At 39.6% G+C, this 20,021-nt stretch overlaps 1 protein-coding gene across 28 annotated transcripts in view; it reads right to left on the bottom strand.

Annotated features, from left to right (window-relative positions):
* Window positions 1-20,021, bottom strand: part of MCF2L (MCF.2 cell line derived transforming sequence like) — a 164,568-nt gene that overhangs the window by 78,190 nt on the left and 66,357 nt on the right. For 5 of the 28 annotated variants that reach the window (XM_080376321.1, XM_080376323.1, XM_080376322.1 and 2 more), the window contains exon 1: window positions 2,993-3,842. The exons of 10 other annotated variants lie outside the window; for them this stretch is intronic. In XM_080376321.1, coding sequence (XP_080232447.1) covers window positions 2,993-3,266 — 274 coding nt within the window. In that variant the 5' untranslated portion in view covers window positions 3,267-3,842. 13 more of the 28 variants (XR_013926186.1, XM_080376311.1, XM_080376313.1 and 10 more) reach the window with 5 other exon arrangements.

The raw sequence follows: 20,021 nt of genomic DNA, 5'->3' as shown, positions 1-20,021 counted from the left end.
TACAAAGCAGATGCATATTAAAAAAATTTGTTAGGAGAAGCTATTGTCCATAAAATCGCCTCAAGTGAAACAAAATCCTTGCTTAGAACTTAAAACTTAAACCCCTGTCATGTTCAAACGCAGAAGTGAACAGATACATCAATGATTCTGAATTAGATGAACTTCACAATTTCTGTCACCTAAGTGAACATAAAAGAGAAAACAGGATTAAATTCAGCAGAGCTGAACTTTGTTTGCTACAATACCACATGCTCTGTGGAACAAAGGTTTATAAAAGGTAGAGTCTTTCAAAAGCACTCTAAGCGACTGCTCTTCCATTTTCAAAGGCTTTGGGTCTTCTGCACAAAACAGAAACACAGCAGGGCTGCATTTTGAAGAGAAAAGCAATGTAAAAGAAAAAAGTTCCAAACATTTGATGCTTAGAGAAATGCTTGAATCACAGCATCTATAAAGCATTTGAGGTAACAAACATTTAAGACTTCCTTCATTTCCAGGTACACAGTAATGATAGGGGGTAGCACCTTTCATACATCATGTGCAGAAGAGGCTACAAAGCAGCCTTTGGCCTTGAACTTCCCTGGTGGTGGGTATTCTCATCTAAAGTTTCATTCGACCTTGCTGGACAGTCTTGAGACTAAAGGCAGGTTAAAATAAACAAACAAAAAGCCAAATGAACAAAAAAGTCACATAAGTGGTTTTAAGATGGGGATAAACTTGTCCCTAGGTCCCAGTAAGTACCAAGTTTCAATGACACCGCTGAGGTGCTCTATAGAAGTTTAGAGCATTTGTTTTAGTTTTTAAAAGGACATTAACACTTACTAGAAAGGAGCGAATGTCTTTTCTGAAACTTTGCACAGCAAGGGGATGAGACACAGAAGTCAGATGCTTCAGCATAGGAAATTCCAGCTGAATGTGAATGAAAAAATTCACCATGAGAAGAGCCAAGCACTGTAACAGGCTGCCCAGAGAGGCTGAGAGATCTCTACCCTTGGAGGTATACAAAATTCAAATTTCTGAGAAACCTGCTTTAACTTTAATCTTGCTTGGAGCAAGAGGCAGGACTAGGTGGCATCCAGTGTCCCTTCCAACCTAAGCTCTTCTGTAATTCTGAAGGAATTAACTGGTAAGAAGTCTCCAAGAAAGAAAAGAGAAATTTCCAACTTAGATATCAACAAGTGAACACGTACAAACTAAACTCAGTATAGTGACTTTAAAAATTAATAGTGAGTAGGGTAAAATTTAGTTATGTTGACACATTTGCTGAATCTCAGGCTAATAAAATATGTCTACAACCATATATTCATGGTATATCAATTTTCTGGAAAACAAAATTAAAACAAAAGAAAGATAAATAAACCAATAGCTTTTGCAAAGGAAAGAAGAAATATCTCAGTCATGATGAAGTAGTTCTGCTTTCTAAAAAAATCCAGCCAATAATCTGTTTCATAAGAACTGTTCACAACCCTCCAGAAGATCCCATATCAACAGCTAACAGCTTTGCAGGGTGCAAAACTAGCAGAAACCTTCCTGCTGCAGTACTATAGCTCTGAGAAGACCACATCATACCCACCTCATATGCAAACAAGCATGAAAGATACTGACTTGCATTGCTTTTCTCCTTTCAGATGCAACTTTGGCATGTTCTCTAATACCCAGATGTAGCAAATGATGACAATTTATCCACTACACTATTCATTCCCCGACATGTGACTCCCATGTGCTGCACCAGACTCCAACAGCTGAAGGAAGTCTACCTTCATTGCAAATAAGGTTGAGGTAGCCAGATTTTAAAAACAGTCCCCTCAATTACAAGCACACACAGAAGACCTCTGCTAGGTCTGTAGACATCCTCTTCCCATATTTCCCCCACCTACAAAGAAAACTAGGTTGAACCTCCACAAGATCCTATGCCTTGGAGAGAGCCTGTTAACTCCTGGGGATTTGAGGCCTCAGACAGGCAGTGCTGGCTCATCATCCTGCTACTCAAACACCCAAACTGTGTCAGAAGCTTTTTAATCTTGCAAGTTACCTATAAGACAGGAGGTGCTTTCATCCCCATTTGGATGCTGAAAACCAGAACCAGCACTGCTCACAACTACCTGCACAATCTTTAAGCAGAACACTTGAGTCCTGTGCCCATACCCTAAACCCATCCTCTCTTTTCAGTTTGTCCACCCTTTTTGCCATCTCTCTGCACTCACTCCTGGACACGGACTGACAAAGGAATTCCCCAAGATGGCATTGTTTTCCTTGGGAAATTTCATAGGGTTGAGAATAGAAAGATGGGTATCTGAGACCTCCTTCACTTCCAATTTTCTCCTCCCTGCTCACTGTAGGCACACAAAATACCCCGGACAGCACTCAGGAGGAAAAGAACAGTGCCTGGGAAAGGCAAAACCCTTCTGCCTACTTTAAAGAGAAAATCCTTCAAGAGTTCTCTGGGAAGGAGCGATCACTGGCACAATGAACATGCCCACAAGAAGTCGTGACAGTCAACAGATTAAAATCAAGCCTTGGCAGTTGCTAACAAAAGCAGCCTTGCTCACTTCTTTCTCAATAATCAAATACAAATTACCCCCCCCCTCCATTTTAAACTTGGCAACTTGCAGAAATAATCATGGCATGGCTACATATACACTTGACAGAAAACACTCCCTGGTTCTGCAGTTTAAAACAGATTTACTCTCTCATACAATAATCAGCTGTTTCCTAAATCTACCCCTCCCCTCTCAGCACAGACAAGGATGCACATAAAGATCAAGAGTTACTCAGACTGATTAATCCCTCCACCCTTTCCACCTGGCTAGCCTCACTTTACTTGAATTTTTCATTAATTCCTCCTAAGCAGCATGCCTTTGGTATTACCCCTAGTACCATGGAGCTCTACTGAGAAGCAAAGCACTCAGACTCAGACGTTGATAATTTAATTAGTAAAACTAATTAAAGATTAGTAAGATCATCCCTTTAGTTAGAAGATCCACTCTTTCCATACCTGCTTCATCTAAATTTGACGTTTGAAACGTCAGAAAGTTAGACACCAGTCCATGGACACAGTGCTCTGTCTCTGGTCCTCCTCTGCAATAGTCACGCATACCAAAAGCAGAAAACACAACTGGAAATGTGAATTCAAGCACCCGAATAAGGAAGCAATTTTTGCTTGTCCCTATTCCACAAAACACGCTTTCAGTTCTGCAATGGACTGTAGCTGCACTATTAACAGCAAATAATATCTCCACTATTTCGTTATATCTTAACAGAAACAACATTCCTATAGAAAGCTGTGACTGAAAGAATTTAAGAAATAATGCATTTTAGATTAACCCTCCTATATGAACAGCTAGGGGATGCCAAATTGTATCCTGCGAAAGAAACCATGCTTTTTTCCTACCTCAAATAGGGATCAGGAGAAATTATGTATCTGATATTTACATAAAATGCAATGAATTGAAAATTAAACCCCACTGTAATTCAGGAACACCAGGACAGCTCTCTGCAACAGCAAATTCTCCTTGTAAGCTTTAGCAGCGGTTCTGATCACCATAATCACTGTGTGAGCAAATCCTGAACAAAGCACCTTCCATGTAAAATAAAGGAACAGATTTAGTGGATATGCCTGGTGTACTGAGAAATACATCCACAAATAAAAGGATACACTTCAAATTTGCACAAGGACAGAATACACACAGCACACCACACCCCCCCCAATAAACTGTATTTATATATGAACGTACACAAAAAAGTACAACTTCTACCTCTGTAATAAAAAACACATCCCATTTTTCTCAGTAGGATTACATTACCTAACAGCATTCCTGCCTGACCCTGCAATCAAGTAGCTAAGAAAATTTGAAAAACTAGACACACCTGTGCTTTTCTTCAGAAGAAGCCACAACTCAGCAATATCTTTGTAGAGCAAGGAAATCAGGCTTAAGGTCATGTCGCTTCTCATCGATTTAGTGCAAAATAGTTCTGCAGACAGTGACCTATTTATCTGTGAGCCTGTCTTCAGAGCAAAATGAGAGTGCAAAACTCCATCTTTCAGTCAAAGCCAAGCCACCGGCGACACAATGGCTTTCTTCAAATTACATGCAGAGCAACTGTGCCTGTCAGCAGGCTCAGAGGTCCTCCGAAGGGCTCACTGGTTGCGGGTTACCACTTCTTGTCTTCCTGCGTAAAGCACTGGCATGCATTAGATGCAAGCTGTTTGCTTTAAATGTGAATACATGCACTGTTCAAACATTAGCAGAGTAAGAATGCATTTAAAAATTAATCCTGAGTGTGCCTTGTCAAGAACCTCCCTTTGAGAGCCCTAGTTTTAACAAATGATGATCCAGTAAATCCATCATTATCCTTTTCTACCACCCATCCCTATTCCACACAAGGAAATTAATAGCCCAAAGGGCAGATGTCCTTTTCCAATGAACCTTTGGTTAGAAAGTTCCCCAAAATGCATCCAGTGTTCCTGTTTGGGGGAATTCTCATCCACAGGTCTTTGGTGGAAGCGAACTGGGGTGTTTTCCTTGGTGGTAAACCCATCAAGTACCTGTTCCCTAAGAAGGAGCCTACCCAAAGCAGCAGGAACAGCCAAAAGGACAGGTGTTCTACTAACATGATTTTGTAAGCTGGAATATATACAAATCTTAATCATAAGACAATAGGAAATACAGCAACAGATGATGAAATCAACTAGAACCGAAGTATTCCTTATGATCTTTCAGACACGAATGCTGAGCAGTCTTGCTTTACTTGATCCTTTAAAGTAACTGTATAGTGATGGATTACTGGTTAATTAATACACTTGAGATTAGTTACCGGCCATCCAGACTCACTAATACAAAGAGCGAACCAACGAGTGGGAGTGACAGCAACAACCACATGAAAACAAATGGATTGTTTTTCTTCACTTCACAGTGTTATAACAGGCCTTTCCCAACAAGAGAGGTCAAGGAAAGAGGACAGCAAGGATAAAAAGCTTGAACTGATGGTTACATCTGTTCACAAATCCCATTTACACATGGGGAAAAGCTGTTTCTGTTTCAGCACTCCTGGTCATCAACCAATCCCATAAAAACAAACTCAAACAAACCTGGGTCACCCACAGACCACATCAGAGATTACTTTCTGAAGTGCCCCACACATATGTTCTTACCACTCATCTGCCACAGGGCAGGAACTGTTGAAAATCCCAGACCAGTCAGATGCATTATAATAAATCTACCATCTATATAAGCAGCTCTATTCAGTGCAAGGCGTTAAAATGGGATCTGAAGAATATAATTGAGGTAATTTACTTTAAATTTTGCTATTTCATTTTGGGGGCCATTACATTTTGTACCATGTCAAAACACAAGAGTTTCCTAAGCAATATCAGATTGTTTTAATTAAAGGTAGATTTAAAATAAATAACACTCCTCAGAAATGTTTTACGTAACTGTTCTGTATTTTACGAGGTCAACACTAGCATACTGGATTTGAAGAGAGTTCCAAATTAGTGAATGAGTCTTCACACCACTCCCACCAGTCATGTAAATACTCACACATGTGAAAGCTGAGATGGAGCAAGTGACCTCTCTTGGATCAGGTAACAGCATCTGTCACAGTGTCAGAAACAGGATCTACATCCGGGCTCTAAGCCCATACTCCCTCCTTTTCAGGACTGTCACCTGACTGGCTTGGTGGAGGTGTGTGCTCCTAGATCAGTATCTTGACTTGTAGTCCTCAAAGATCACAATTCACAGTGTTTTATTTCTAGCTCTTGCGCTACAACTTGGCTCCAGGAAGAACAGGCTCAGAGCCGCTAGAAGTCCTACTACGTATGATACACCACACAAGTATACACACTGATACGAATTTCTTATTTAACAGCACCAAGCGAGTCTCAAACATTTGCTAGTGAGAGTCCTCAGCAATATGCTTGGCTGACTAGATATGACTGTTCGTAGTAACAGGAGTTTGCTGTCACCTGCAACACAGCACGCTGAAAACCTCTCTTGTTACCTAGTTTTGTGCAACGACAAAGTGGGCATAGGAGTGGTTTCTAAATATGCAGGGAGGGAGAGGAAGATTTTTTGCCTGCCTTCAGAGATTAAAACCAAGCAAAAGAGGAGCAACACCCTTCTCAAGAAAAAGATCACCCTCATCCATATGCACCCATTCAGTTAGATACAGGAACCTGATATCTTGGCAAGCTGGCTACTTCCTTAAGAAAAAAAAACAAAACCCCAAAACATGAATGTGGATGAGGAAAAAGAACAACATACAGCTTGTTGGCCATGCTTGTTCTCATTATCAAGACAGAGAGGAAATAGAAATCCTTGTATTAATCAACACTGACTGTTCCAGAGCCCCTTGATGTTTGTACATAATGTGGACAATTACCTCTCATCAGGCTTCTGCCTTCAGATTTCTAAGCAGAGGAAAAAGTGGAACAAATCATTCAGGTGAAAACCAAGTACTAGTTTAAAAATAACTTAATTTCTCAGACTAGCACAACAGATACATGTAATAATCCATCCTCCAGGCTCCCACTTAGTTTCCTCCTTCCTAACCTTCCAGTCTCCAAACCCCACAGTTACGTTATGTATGGACCAGTTAAGTTCTAATAATGACCATGGCCAAGAGCACCAAAATAACAGCATTGTTTGTTTCAACCCTGCTATCCTCCACACAGCCTCACCTCCTGCTTTCAGGAACAACAGTGTCCTTAGACTGAACACCACACGTGAGAAAACAGTACCGGGAGTTCAGCCCGCGCTGTACAGGACACAGAGCCTACTCCCGCTGTGCTGGAGGGACAGGAGCCCACACACAGCATCTCCATGAAAATTGGCATCAGCTGCCTGGCTAAATGGTATTTCAGGCAAGGGTGATTTTTTTTTTTTCCCCTAGCAGTTCCATTCTGCACAGAAAGCTTAAAATTTCACCTGGCTAGAGATGCTACAGGTTCCTGGGAAACAAGGCCTGCAGCCAGTAACCAAATGACTTTATTTTAGCGCTGTATTTTGGAGTGCGTGAATGGGGGAAACATTTGCTCCATGGTTAGAATACCTGGCCTCCTTGCCGTGCATTCAGAGAACAGCTGCAAGAAAGAACAAACAAATCGAAGCACAAAACCTTTCCCTGGCCTTCATGATCCAGCCTGAAATACAACCAGAGAGGAAGAGTGTGGTATGTGGGCACTCATGTTAGCAACAAGACTTAAGGGCAAATTTTATTTCTATTAAAATACACAGGAGCAACAGCCCTCCTGAGAAAATCTGTGTGGGCACACATGCATATATTTATAAATATAAGGGAATTCATTTCAACTCCACTTATGTGCCGTGCTCAGCTTAAGCTCTCCCTGCCACCTTAACATGGCCTGTGAGTGACATACTCCAGCCCACAGAGCAGAGGAAAATGCTGTGGGAGAAGCTGTTAAAGGACGTATGCAAAGTCAATTGAGGTTAAAAGGCTGCATCATCTTAGTTTTATGAGACTCAGAGAAAGAAGCTATGACTGTGACTTAAATATACAAGATACTGTACCTGCATAATAATTCATGTGCAAGCGTGCAGCACGAGGGTGGCAACATTCGTGGTAAAGGATATTAAGGTTTGGTAAGTTCAACATTAAAGTATAATTATGAAATGTTTTTCCTTCAGGGGTGTGGTACTTAGCAAAAAGCACATCAATAAAATGATGTGGCACTTTGTGGAATTCAGCACAGCAAAAGCTATCCTTACAGGATTGTCTTCAGCATAATGTAAACATACACTCTCTCTAAAAAAACCCAGCAAAATACACCTCACTCGCACTTGTAACCACAGAATTTATAATTGGGTGGAGTTTTAAAGATGTTGGGCAATTTGATGCATCATCTATTGGCAACTAGTTTAGCATATTGGACTATTTAAAAGCCTGTTAATTTTCTCCTTCTAATCCTTAAATTTTTTTCAAAGAATGAATGCAAAAAAGGTTTCATTCTTTTTGAAGTCTTCAAGCATTCAAAATTGCCAATTCTGTCTGGTTTACATCAAAAGATTGCAAAGCATTAAAATGAGCTTATGCACACGTTATACATGCACACAAACATACGTGTTTTATAAATCCCTTATACAAACCAGCTTCCTAAATCTCCATGCAGCAACAAACCTGACCATTTTGAAACTGCTTTAACAGTTTTCAATTTGGATGCTAAGTCATCAGAAAAGGTCCCTATATCACACCCAAATCTAATTTTAAGCAAGCACAAACAATCAAAACTCGTGGTCAGGAAAAAAGCAATAAAAACTGCCACCCATGAAGACAGATACTCTGTCCATGAAAATGAGCATGCAGGTAATACCAATGGTTGCTGGAGCACTTAAAAGTGAAGAACGCTGTTCAGTTAAGAGGATTAATATCAAAAAATATTGCCAGGAAGAAACATGAAGAAAGCTGCTGAGAAATTACATCTTGAAAGTAACACTTTGCACTGTAAAACAGCAATACACTTCCAAGCTTTGAGGATCACACCCCACTCACACCACGTTATCTGCCAAATAAAACAAAAAAGCAAAAGAACACTTCAGTAATTTTTAAGGAAGCGTAACGCTCCATCAAGGACAGCACTTCTCTGACCTTGTGACTATACTTGGAGCTTCTCCCCGAAACCATTACAGAATCCTGCCTGCTGAATGCAGTTATCACACACCTGCTTCAATTTCTAATGAAAAAATTATATATCTCTGGTGTTCTGTGAACTGAATTTTAATCAGTTTATCTTTTTCTATTTACATGTCCTTTCTAAACAAGCTCCCCCACAAGTATTTAATCATAGACCTCTCCTTCACTGTGCTGAAGGATTTACCAAGGTTTCTCATTTCAGAGACACAAAAGCTGGACCTCTCTTCCGGTCCAATTTAATCATGCAGGAATTAGTAGCAAAACACTTTATCATACACTATTTGGTGACAGTTCCATCTGTCAATAACTGCAAAAGCCAACAAAGAAATGGATGTGAGCTTTTTAACTTTAAAACCAGGAGCAATACTCCATACAGCATTGCCTGCAGGGAAAAGTGGCCACTCAGACTGCACTGGGTGAGGAAAAGAGGACTCCTGGCTCTGTGCTGAAGTTGTCTGCAGTGGTATTCAAAATTCAAGAGATGGGAGACAGCAGCCTGATAAGAATTGAAAAGTAATTAAAGGTGGAAACCAAATCACCACTGATGTTATAAGGTAGAACTAAAATTCAGAAAACTCAAGAGGATGAGATCCATTTTTATAGCAGCAGTGGAATTAAAGGAGCAAATTGAGATTAAAAAAAAAACAAACAACAAAGAAAAAGAGACAAAAGACATGGATGTGGAGTTTATTGGCAGCAGAAAGGAGAACCCAACAGCGAGTAACAAGAACAGAAACACATGATGAATGCAGCACAGGAATTAAAATCAGGAACAGAAAAACAAGTTAATTTAATAATCTGAAACATATATATTAGTAAGAACATTACTCCAGAAAGCAAGGAACACCAGAGACCATTACAACAAATGAAGCGTTGTTCCACAATCACAACTATATTTATAGTCAAAATATAAAATAAAACTTTGTCAGCAATAGGAAACTCTTTCTATGACTCCTAAAGTACACCGAATCATTCCACCCACCCCCCCACCCCCCCCCCCAGATTAACAAGATACTCAGGAAGCAGAAAAACTTTCAGGTCAAAAGTTGTGGGAGAATTGGTTCCAACAAAACTGATGAACGCAGATAAAGGCTGCAAAACTATTTATTACAAAGGAAGGAAAGGAAAAGAACATTTGCAGAAATCATCATTCCCCAAAACCCTGAAAGAGCAAACAGGACAGAAAGAAGAGAAACCTGGTTTTCAGCTGAGGTAAAATTAAGAGACAGAAAACATTAATTCCATCACATCTCTAAAAGTACTGGAGGATCATTCATAGCTTCAAATGAAATAGCAAAACCTGACTATTACATTATCCCAATTACCTATCATTTTAGATTGGTCGGTATAGGCAAAATCCTTGTTGGTGATCAACCTTAAGTTTACTTACGCTACATAAATCCAACCCATATTATTGTGAGGTTACACTTGAAAATGGTCAAACCCACACAATAGATAGATAAAAACACCACTGTCTTCTTAACGGCTTCTTACTTTTTAAGCTACTTTTGATTTTGACTCATGATTTGGAATTTTTGTGGCCAAGGCATGCATGCTGCAGCAAGCTGCCCATGGCCATGCAACCCATCAAGTTCCCACACGTGGGAAATGATGCTTTTGCTTGCATTTTTTCCACACAAGTAATCCTCAAACTCACCATTCCCTCCACTTACAGGATCCCAAAACATTATCCCAATTTCTCCCATTGCCAATCCTTTCAGCCTCCTGGGCTTCAACAAGCTCCACAGTTTCCTCAAGAAAAGAGGAAACAGTATTAGCTAAGAGTAAAGAAAGCTCATTTTATACCAATCAAACAGAAAATGAGCAGAAAACATCCTTTTGGAGAGCCAGCCTGAAGAACTGCGCTTCAGGTTCTCCACAGAAATTCACTTCCTTCTCAGAAAGGGAATCTTACTGCAATGAGAGAACAAAATATCTTATCCCTTGTGCTTAGCAGTGTGATATTCTTGGTTAAATTTAGTCAATGGAGAAAAGACAAAGCTCACATTGGTTGCACTCTGTGGAAAGACACAACATACAATCACACCTGATCTTTTTACTTTGTAGATGCAGGATTTTAAGAAAGCATTATTGTATCATTTAAAAAAAGGTAATGATGCCTTTAACAAAACACTTCTTACAAAAAAAAAAATAATCTAACCCTGCAAAGAGCTGTTGTAACACCCATAAACAACTGCAGCACAGCGGCTGTAACCGTGTCCTGTTTCCAGTCTCCGGGAAGCAAACAGGAAACCTATGCCCTTACCTGATTGAAAAACCAGCCAGTCCCCAAGATTTTAATCAACCTAAAGCAACAGACATTGTCCCTCTTTTCCAGTTTCCTGGGATGCTTCCTGGCCGGTTCAGGATAGCAGTACAGAGACCAAGCTTCTTAACAGCAGCATTACCTTAATTTTCTAAATTAAATATTGCTACTTGCCCTGTTACTGTATTTACTTTTGGTCTAGGTATGACAGCTCAGGCAGGGTTGTGGATTCAAACAACAAAACCACTCCTCTGCCAAGGGTGATTTATTAGCATTAGCCTCTAACTTCAGAAGGCAGGACTTTTCAGCACACCTCAAAAACCTTCCCACTATTTTGAGATGAGCAATAACAAAAATAGATGCATCAGCCATGCAAGAGATATAATTATGCAAACCTTTAGCTAAGGAGGAGGAAAGACCTATAAAAACGTGGTAACCCATCACATCCACCTCCTAACCTTCACCGATTAGGCTTTTGCAATTAACAGAAAGCAAAACTTGCAGAGTCATCCCCCTCCAGCTTTTGCAGTTCTAGGTTAATGCCTCAACTCCAAAAAGCTTTTGAAACAGTTTTGTTTTATTTCTCCTTCCCATAAGAAGAACTAAACAAAGGCCAAAGAGCAAATTCCACTTGTTCCGACACATGCAGCAGCTGAACTAATGCCCACAAATGTCACAGGAGTAAGAGACAATGCAGAAACAGGCCCCAGCCACTCTTCCTCTTGTTGCCTCTGCAAAAAGCGCATTTAGTTTCCACCACCTCCTGCCTTACCAAGCACATACCTGATTAGTTCAACCTAATTTTAACTTAGCCCTTACCCTTGTATTCCCACTAAGTGAATGGGGAAAGTGGATCAAAGGTGAGGGTGCTCTTTGTAGTTCCCTGCGCTATGGTGGCAGCAAATAAGGCCTCTTCAATTCAGGTCTCATCCTGCAGCCAATCTTTGAAGTATTTAACAGTGTCTTTTTAACAGGACAGATTTTATGTCCTTTGCCAGAAGCCTCCATCTCCCCTTACTCAAAGACAGAGCATCCAGTGACTGCTCCTGCTTGATCCCCACACCACAGCAGTTTAGCCAATGCTGAACACATACACACCTTTTCGTATATATATATTCAGCCAGTACTGAGGAATAACAAATACAGATACCCAGTCAATTCAAAGGATCAGGAAAGAAGCAAAGACACTGCTCAGACAAAGAAACCAGCAGCAAAGAACATTAAAAGTATCCCCACACCACAATGAGTATTTAGTTGCTGCACTACATTTTGGAGGGAAACTTCAGGGCAAGAAATGGGATTTTTGTTTAAGAAATATCTTGTACAGGCTTCTTCAGAGCACTTGGGTAAGTAAGATGTAAGTGGCCTGCAAATATTCCATTTTTTTTCCAGTCTGAGATTCTGGAAATGTTTTCTAACAGCTCTAAGGGTTTTTTCTTCATTGGAATTTCTTTCCCCATGCTATGAACAAATTCGATGCACCTTACACATAAGATGGGTTCAAGTCCCTATTGTTAGCTGCATATAATTCCCCAGAGCAGAAAAAAACAATCCACATTTTCTTTTTTTAATATCCCTAGTTTATTAGCTAGTGAAGGAAACAGCAGCTCAGCTACAAATAAGTAAAAGCATGTAAGTATATTAGTCTCCACAAACCAACAACAGAAATTGATGACTTCATTGAGCTTATTTTGTGTTTTCAGCTTCAGGCAAGAAGAAAGAAGCTCTTACTGTACCTGAGTAGAAGGAAAAGACTTGCAGCTCTACCATTACATTGCCCAAAAAAAGCAGCATGCATCCATCTGGCACCTCGTGGAAGCTGACTGGTATTCAGCTTCAGCCAGCCCAGCTGGGGTGGATTCACGGGCGTTTAAAGATTCACAGGTGCAGCCAGCAGCAGTTAGCTGACAAAGAGCTTGTGCAAATACTCCTTTTGCAAGCAGGTCTTCAGATCAAGTTCAGTGCTATAAACCAGCAAATGAAGTTTCTCCTGAAGCCTAAACACTGAGAAATGGACTCGGGCCTAACATGAGCCCACTCCCATCTGTGGAAGCTATTCCACTGAAGTTACTGTCTCCCGTGCAACAGCAGAGATTAGGAGCTAATGAGTATATTTCTGGTGTGCTCCACAATTTTGCAAACTGTAACCCGAAGCCTACTTTGTCAAATTTTCTCTGTTCTTATATTATTGCTTTATTGTCTCCCCTCACTTGCTTAACCATTGGTATTGTGCTCTAAAACGTGCTTTCTGTCTTAGAAGCACTGGTGCTCTTTGCAGGCACCAACAGCAATCTGTTTTTTCCTTTCTAAAATAAACAGAGTCACATAGAGGAAATTGTTTTAAAAAATTTAAACTATTCAAGAGCGAACAAGCCTATTGTTTGGAGAGGAGACTTCGGGGCAGCACTGTGTTACCACAGTTGTGTTGCAGAGCATCTGTAAAAATCCTCTGGACCGTGAGGGTTCGAGGCTGGCATGTGCTGGGACAGGAGAGGGAACAGAGCATTCTCATTGTTTAAATGTAAACAATAATAATAATAGGTTTTCATAACTGAGAGAAGGAAGCAATCTAATGTGGAAAACAGTTGTCATCGCTCTGTTTATGACTCCTTGTTCCCGAAAAATATGCTGGGTTACTTTGTAACACTGAAGGAGGCTAAACTGAGGTGACCTGAAATGGGGCGAATGGCTGAAATCCCATCTGGTAAGATGGACTTGGGAATACCTTCTCTCTTTTTTATACTGGAAGCATGCCAGAGTGGAAAATACTGGGTGGAGGATCCGTAACTCTTGTAAGAGCTTTAACCTCAAACCCCCAAATTCCAGTTGTTTAGGCAGTAAACTGGATTCACTGCCAAATGGTGGCTTAGGCACCTTTAGGCAGAAAGCTGTTACCTGAATCCAAGGGCATGATCCCCAAAACTATCTCCTTATACCTCAAAACCTAAAGGTTCATTAGAATTTTTTCCAACACAACCGAACTTCTCTGTCTAAATACAGACCAGACGGTATGCAATTTAATATAGAAAGAAATTCCAAGAGCTGGGCCCAAACGCCAAGTCCTTCCTTTGGCAAGAAAATAGGCTTTGTTCAGGGCCACTAGGTCAGCTCTTACATTTTAAAGTTCTAATATTAAAAGTCAGTACCATCAAACCTCCTCTAACACATCTTCAGTGAAAATAGCAGCAGAGGTTGGTTTCATGCTGAACTGCAGGTGCCCATTACTCACGCTGGGAGCATGCTAAGCAGACTGGGACGCCTCATGGGATGTAAGCTGAAGATCTCCTTGCTTAAGGACACCACTGCAGTTCAGGGTGGCAAATCTGGCATTCCCAGAGGGTATTTTGGGGCACTGTGAAAACTGTACTCACAAAGCGGTGATACCTAGGGACCCAAAGGACCAAGCGAGGACACTGAGGGTTGCATTTTTTGGCTGATGTACCCAATTTCCATTTACATCACTCTGTGTCTTTGAGCCTCGGTGGCTCTTGTGATGCTTAAGTAGCACCATACAGCCAGTCACCTGAGCCGAAGCAGCTCTTCTCTCAAACCACAAAACATATTAATCTCTTTGTCTGACAACGTAAATCTTAAAAGTTCAGTCACACTCAGGAAAAAAAAAAAGCAATCTCTCCTCAGGCTATCTTAAATACACATTTTGTCTAGCTGCTTGACTTAAAAGATGACTAAATGTATATTTGATTTATCTGATGCCTTTTCTGCCATAGGGCATTGTTGTCTACAAACAGTTCCACCTGTGAAGCATTACAAGATTTCATCACAAGCAATGTATATACTTCATTCAGTCCTAAAGGAAGTATCTTTTAAAGAAACAGTAAGTTAGCACTATCGTTATTCAGCATGTGCATCTAGAGACTGTCACATCTTATCTGATTCAAGTAAAAAATCACATATATCTGTATAAAAGCATGCCATAAAATGTTTTCATTTTACTGACATCAGTGAATTTTACTTCTCAACTTTGTTTTCCTGTGTAATTAGAAGTTATTTCACTGAAAAAAACCTCAGCAGCTTTATTTTTTTTTTATTCAAGGAATCTATCCCTAAAATAACTCTACAAAGTCACATGACAACATCTGCAAAAATTATTACTGCAACTTACCTTGCAGACAAAGAACGTAATTGTCAATAGCTGGAAATCAGAAAAACATCAGAGAAGGAACCAAGGTCAAATGTTAACAACCAAAAGGGTAAAAGTTTACACTGAAGAAGGTAATAGATACCACCTGTACTTGCACCTGAAGTCCTTAAACAATCTTTGATAGCCATCATGGTAGATGAAACAGAGACAGACAGCAAAGCATTATCTGTGCCCCATATGCACAGTCCAGTTAAAATGTCTGAACACACTATTAAAATCTGAAAGTTTTAGATGGTAAAAGCTAGGGAGTTTGAAAGTGAGCTGAAGGAGAGCTGTGTGGGTTTGGCTCCCACGAAGGACACATTTTGAGTTTCTGTCTCAAAAAAACAGCTATGACATACAGCGTTGGAAAAGTAAAACGTCTGTAATGTAAAAGGATAGAGGTAGTATCTTCAATTCTTCATTTCACATGCTAGCTCTCTTTAGAAATAACTGACCTATGGATCCCTATCCATTTTCTTATATGCACCTTTGGAATCCACCAAAGACCGTAACAATTAGGTAAGTGTTTGGCTAAACCAGACAAAATACTTATTTTTTAATCATGAAGGTTTAGGAATTAAAGGGTAATTCTGCTCCATAGACTCACTGCATGGAACAAGCTGCTTGTGTTTCATGAAAGCTTATGACTTTCACCTAGAAGAAAAAAAGGAGGGAAATATAAATTGCATCTTTCCTTCAAATAAAAGCCTGAAAAGCAAGTAGCTCCTTCTCCAAAAGCCAAATGACACATATAAACAGGTTCTTCAACTAGCCCTCTGACAAATATTAACATAAACTCTATGTCATGCTCTGTGGAGACTTCTAAAGTGATTTCTCAGAGAAGTAAATAAAAAGATGGAATCATTCAGAGAATTATGATGAAAGCAATTAAGCAACAATGTTAAAACCATTCGTCTGAAACTCCTGATGATTTTCAGAATAGAGCCCCATCCAGATTAAGATTACTGTAGGTAATTCACAAATCACTACTGTTATAGTAATCCAGGACAACTCTACGATAAATTGTCACCAGAATTGTACTAGTCACATTATTTAAAAGTACACTCTTGAATAATCACTCACATCTGAAATTAAAGGATCATTCTCTCCCAACTGCCCCACCAACTGCTACCTGTTTCTTCAGTGGACAAAACTCTTTGCTAAAAGACAACTGCAAGCTACTCCCACTGAGTCCTTCAAAGTCCTCTTCTAATTTGGTCATTAGACTCATTTTTCTGTGGCCTCTATTTACAAGAGTTCCAAAATAGTCTAGAAGCTTTGAAATGAAAAATAAGTGTAAGTCTGATTAAAATAGTTAGATGAGGCTGAGACTCACTGCATGCTGATGGCAGTGCAGGTGGAAAAATCTTGTATTTTTTCCACCTGGGGATAAGAAGGGATAAGAAGCAGCACCCCTACAGAAGATTTCTGCAGGGTCCTCCAATCGGTTCTTTGGCTCCACTCACTCCAAAAGGAAAGAGCAAATCTATTCAACAGCTTCACTCCAAATTGTGTGCAAGTTGACAAACTCACCGTCAGTGACACCAAAGGCTGCTGACAGATACTAAGAGTAAGTAAATGTGAAAATGAAAACTAAGACTGTCAGCAGTCCTTGTCCATTATTTTCAAAAAAAACCCACTGACAAACAAGATTGAGGAAGGTTTCATGCCATACTTGAGTTGAAGTGCAAGAAACAGAAGTTGTGTGTGAAGCTGGATTAACTGCTGACTAAAATAGAATCTTTTTGGGTTGGGTTTTTTTTTGTGTAAATCACTGAGCAAGAAATGAAACACATAAAAGTTGCATTGATCTTCACTTCCTGCTTTGGAAGAAGACCTAGTGGCTCTCCAATAAGATAAAATAAATAAATGCAAAAGCCATCTTCAATCAGGAAGTGCTGGAAATCTTACAATAAACTTTGATCCTTTTAACTTAGTGTGCTTTACCATGAGGCCATGTATGTTCAACCTTTTCAGGTTAGCTTAACCTTTGAAGTTAATTTGAAGATCATGTAGGATTCTGTTAAACACTACGAGCATACACAGTAAAAGGAAGTAGTGCAGGCCATCTTCTTACGTGTGACGTTAGTATAGCTAAACAGATTGCAACAGCACATAAGACTGGAAACTTCTTGAAAGAACAATGAAGAAGATAAAGGGAGTAAATAAAGTTACATCCTGGTTCCAGGACTGGTTCTGCCCACAGAGCAAATACCTTGTATAATTTTCCATATGGAAAAGCAAAAGCATTCTATAAGATCAGTTAAGTCATTTTTACTCTAAATTACTGAAGCAAAGTATCTCTGCTTATTCAGCAGGGAAACAGTAAGTTCTTTTATTCATATATTCTTCACTGGCTATTGAAAATATCAATCTCTACTAACTCAACTGCATACTACGGCACTAATGCCTTATATGCTAGTGTCTCTAAAGAAAAGGGTGTTTCAAATAGCACTAATGGTCAGGAAGACATTTTTCCCCCATTTCAAGAGTTGCAAGCATAGTTAGATTTTGTTTTCTGAGGATTCATTTTACATGTATTGAACCAACAATAGTTTTTGTCAAAAATAACTACTTTTGACATTTTTTTCTCCATACACACACACAACCGGTAATGTCACACCACAGCAACCCTTAGAAAAGGTCTGTTCCTTGTAAGAAGACTCAAGGACAGCTTCAATCTTAGCAAACAGGGACAAAGAGAAAATCATAGGCAGACATTGGGGAGGTCTGAGGGGCAAGGGAACAGGTGCAAGGAGTTCAGGCTTAGTGGACCTATTGGAACAGAAGCTTAGGGGCAAGGTCTTATATTGCCCCTAATTCTGTGTGTGTGTGTGTGTCTGTCTCTCTAATTGGAAAGCTTCTTAAAAGCCCTTGTTTTCTTGGAGGAATCATCATCCAGGGGAATAAAAGTATATGGCCTGTATATCAGTATCGCAGAGCCTACATATTCCTTCATTATTATGCACGCAGCTAGAGAAAAAACAATTTTTCCCCCCAAGTTAAGGTTCCAAAAATTTTTAAGAGTAACTTTTATAACATAGTAATTTACAATATTATAATTTTGTTGTTTAAAATGGAATTCAAATCACTTTTTATCACAAGAAATGGGAAATAATAAGGAATTTCAGGATCTTGAGTGGGACCACTCAGAAATCTGGTGATAATGTCATTCATTTTAGATGTTGCTACTTTCTGTCACAGCATGCATCTTAATGTGATTGTAAAATACACCCCTCAAATTATGCATTTCCTTCACTTCTACTTTTTAACATAAAGAATGAAGATTTTAAAATACCACACCCCCTCAAATTAAAAATTTCAGAAAAAAGCAGTTAATAAAGGAGGCTAGGGTCCCTCAGTTTTATAGGACAAGTCAATACCGACACCTAACTGAAGGAAGAAAACCAACATTTGCCCTTGTCACCGAACAGTAACAACCTCTTTATCAGAAAATCTATACTGAACACATTCCAGCAGCAGAAACTGCCCTATAAATTGTGATGATGCTCTGAAACTGATTTGTGAGAGAAGCAGCAGCTCACTCTTGACAGGCATATTCGCTTGCGAACATTTCTGTCTTTGGAAGGATGGCAGCTGTGACTGTTTTTGCTGATGTGCACACTTTGCACTAACTTGGCTGAGCCAAATACATCATTTAATTTACACACATCACAGATATTAAATGGTAACAAGTTTGGAGGGGGTGCTATTTGAGAGGAAAGAAAACTCTATAAAAACTTTATATGAAAATTTAGATCCTAAAATATTTAATATTTTACTTCCTTTGGGAAAGGGAATTTGAAATAAAATCCAGACAGTACCATCTACCATTCAGACTCTTCTAATGACATGCATTCTGTGAACAGTGTGTTTTCAAGAAACAATGAGCTAGCAAAATTAATATTAAGACTCTTGAAATGCATGCTTTTTTGGCACATATAAAACATGGAGTTCAGAATGCTTCTAAGAACACAGTCCCAAGCCACACACCTTACACACTCCAGACTTAGCAGACTGCACAAATCTGTTCACCTTTACAAGATCTAGGAGTTATTATAAAGTTAAGCCAACTCACCCCTTGCCACAAAATCCAGCCACGAACACCATTCTGAGAAAAAATAATAGCTCTTCATTTCTGCTACAGAAATTCCTCGCTCATTCATTATCAGAGAAGAAAAATGTCCACTTTTCCCTTCCTCTGCTCAGAACAAACTACCCTGAGAAGGTAAGGGCTTTCATATTAATTGAACTTTGTTCCATAAATGCAACAGGTGGCACAAGATGACTTTACAAATATATTTTCCTCTAGTAATGCCATTGTTCTTGTAATTATCTCTTTAATTACAGTGTTCTCCCCTCATGTCCCCACCCTGAATATCTACAGACCACTGATACACCCAGTGTCTGATCCAGTGTATCTAGGCTATAGGCTGAAGCCCTAAGCATATTTTCACTCATGTTAGGCTTTAACAAGGCAAAGCAAAACTGTTTTTCACACAGATATTCACAACACTATCTGGAACTAGTTGTATTCAATTAATTGCTTACTCACAGGTTTAGTATTTCACTGCAGTTTTTCACTTCTGCTGTGGATTCATACCCAACTCTCTTCTCCAACTTCCTGCTGGAAAAAGTGCAAGAGCATTTCCAGCAGGACAGGTAATGGAAGTTTCAAGCATGGAAACCTGAAATCTCAAAAAAACCCCAACCTTTTCAACACATTTAACCAGCCAGCAAACAAAGGTGCGAATACAGCAAATAGCCTTACGCCTGGACCTATCTAGCATGGGGACTAACAGTGATGAAGTTGTAGTGGCAGACTTAAACACTGACCGTAAATCTCGGTGTTTACACAGGCTCCAGGAAGGCTTTGATTATGCTGAAGTCTTGAGATACTTCAGTATGGTCTGCTATATTAACGTATTCAGTTTGACATATGCTCATTCTGACTTTTCCTGCATC

This window comes from Falco punctatus (genome assembly GCF_963210335.1).
Source record: "Falco punctatus genome assembly, chromosome: 2".
NCBI classification, from domain to species: Eukaryota; Metazoa; Chordata; class Aves; order Falconiformes; family Falconidae; genus Falco; species Falco punctatus.
This window is presented reverse-complemented; position numbering and strand designations above follow the sequence as displayed.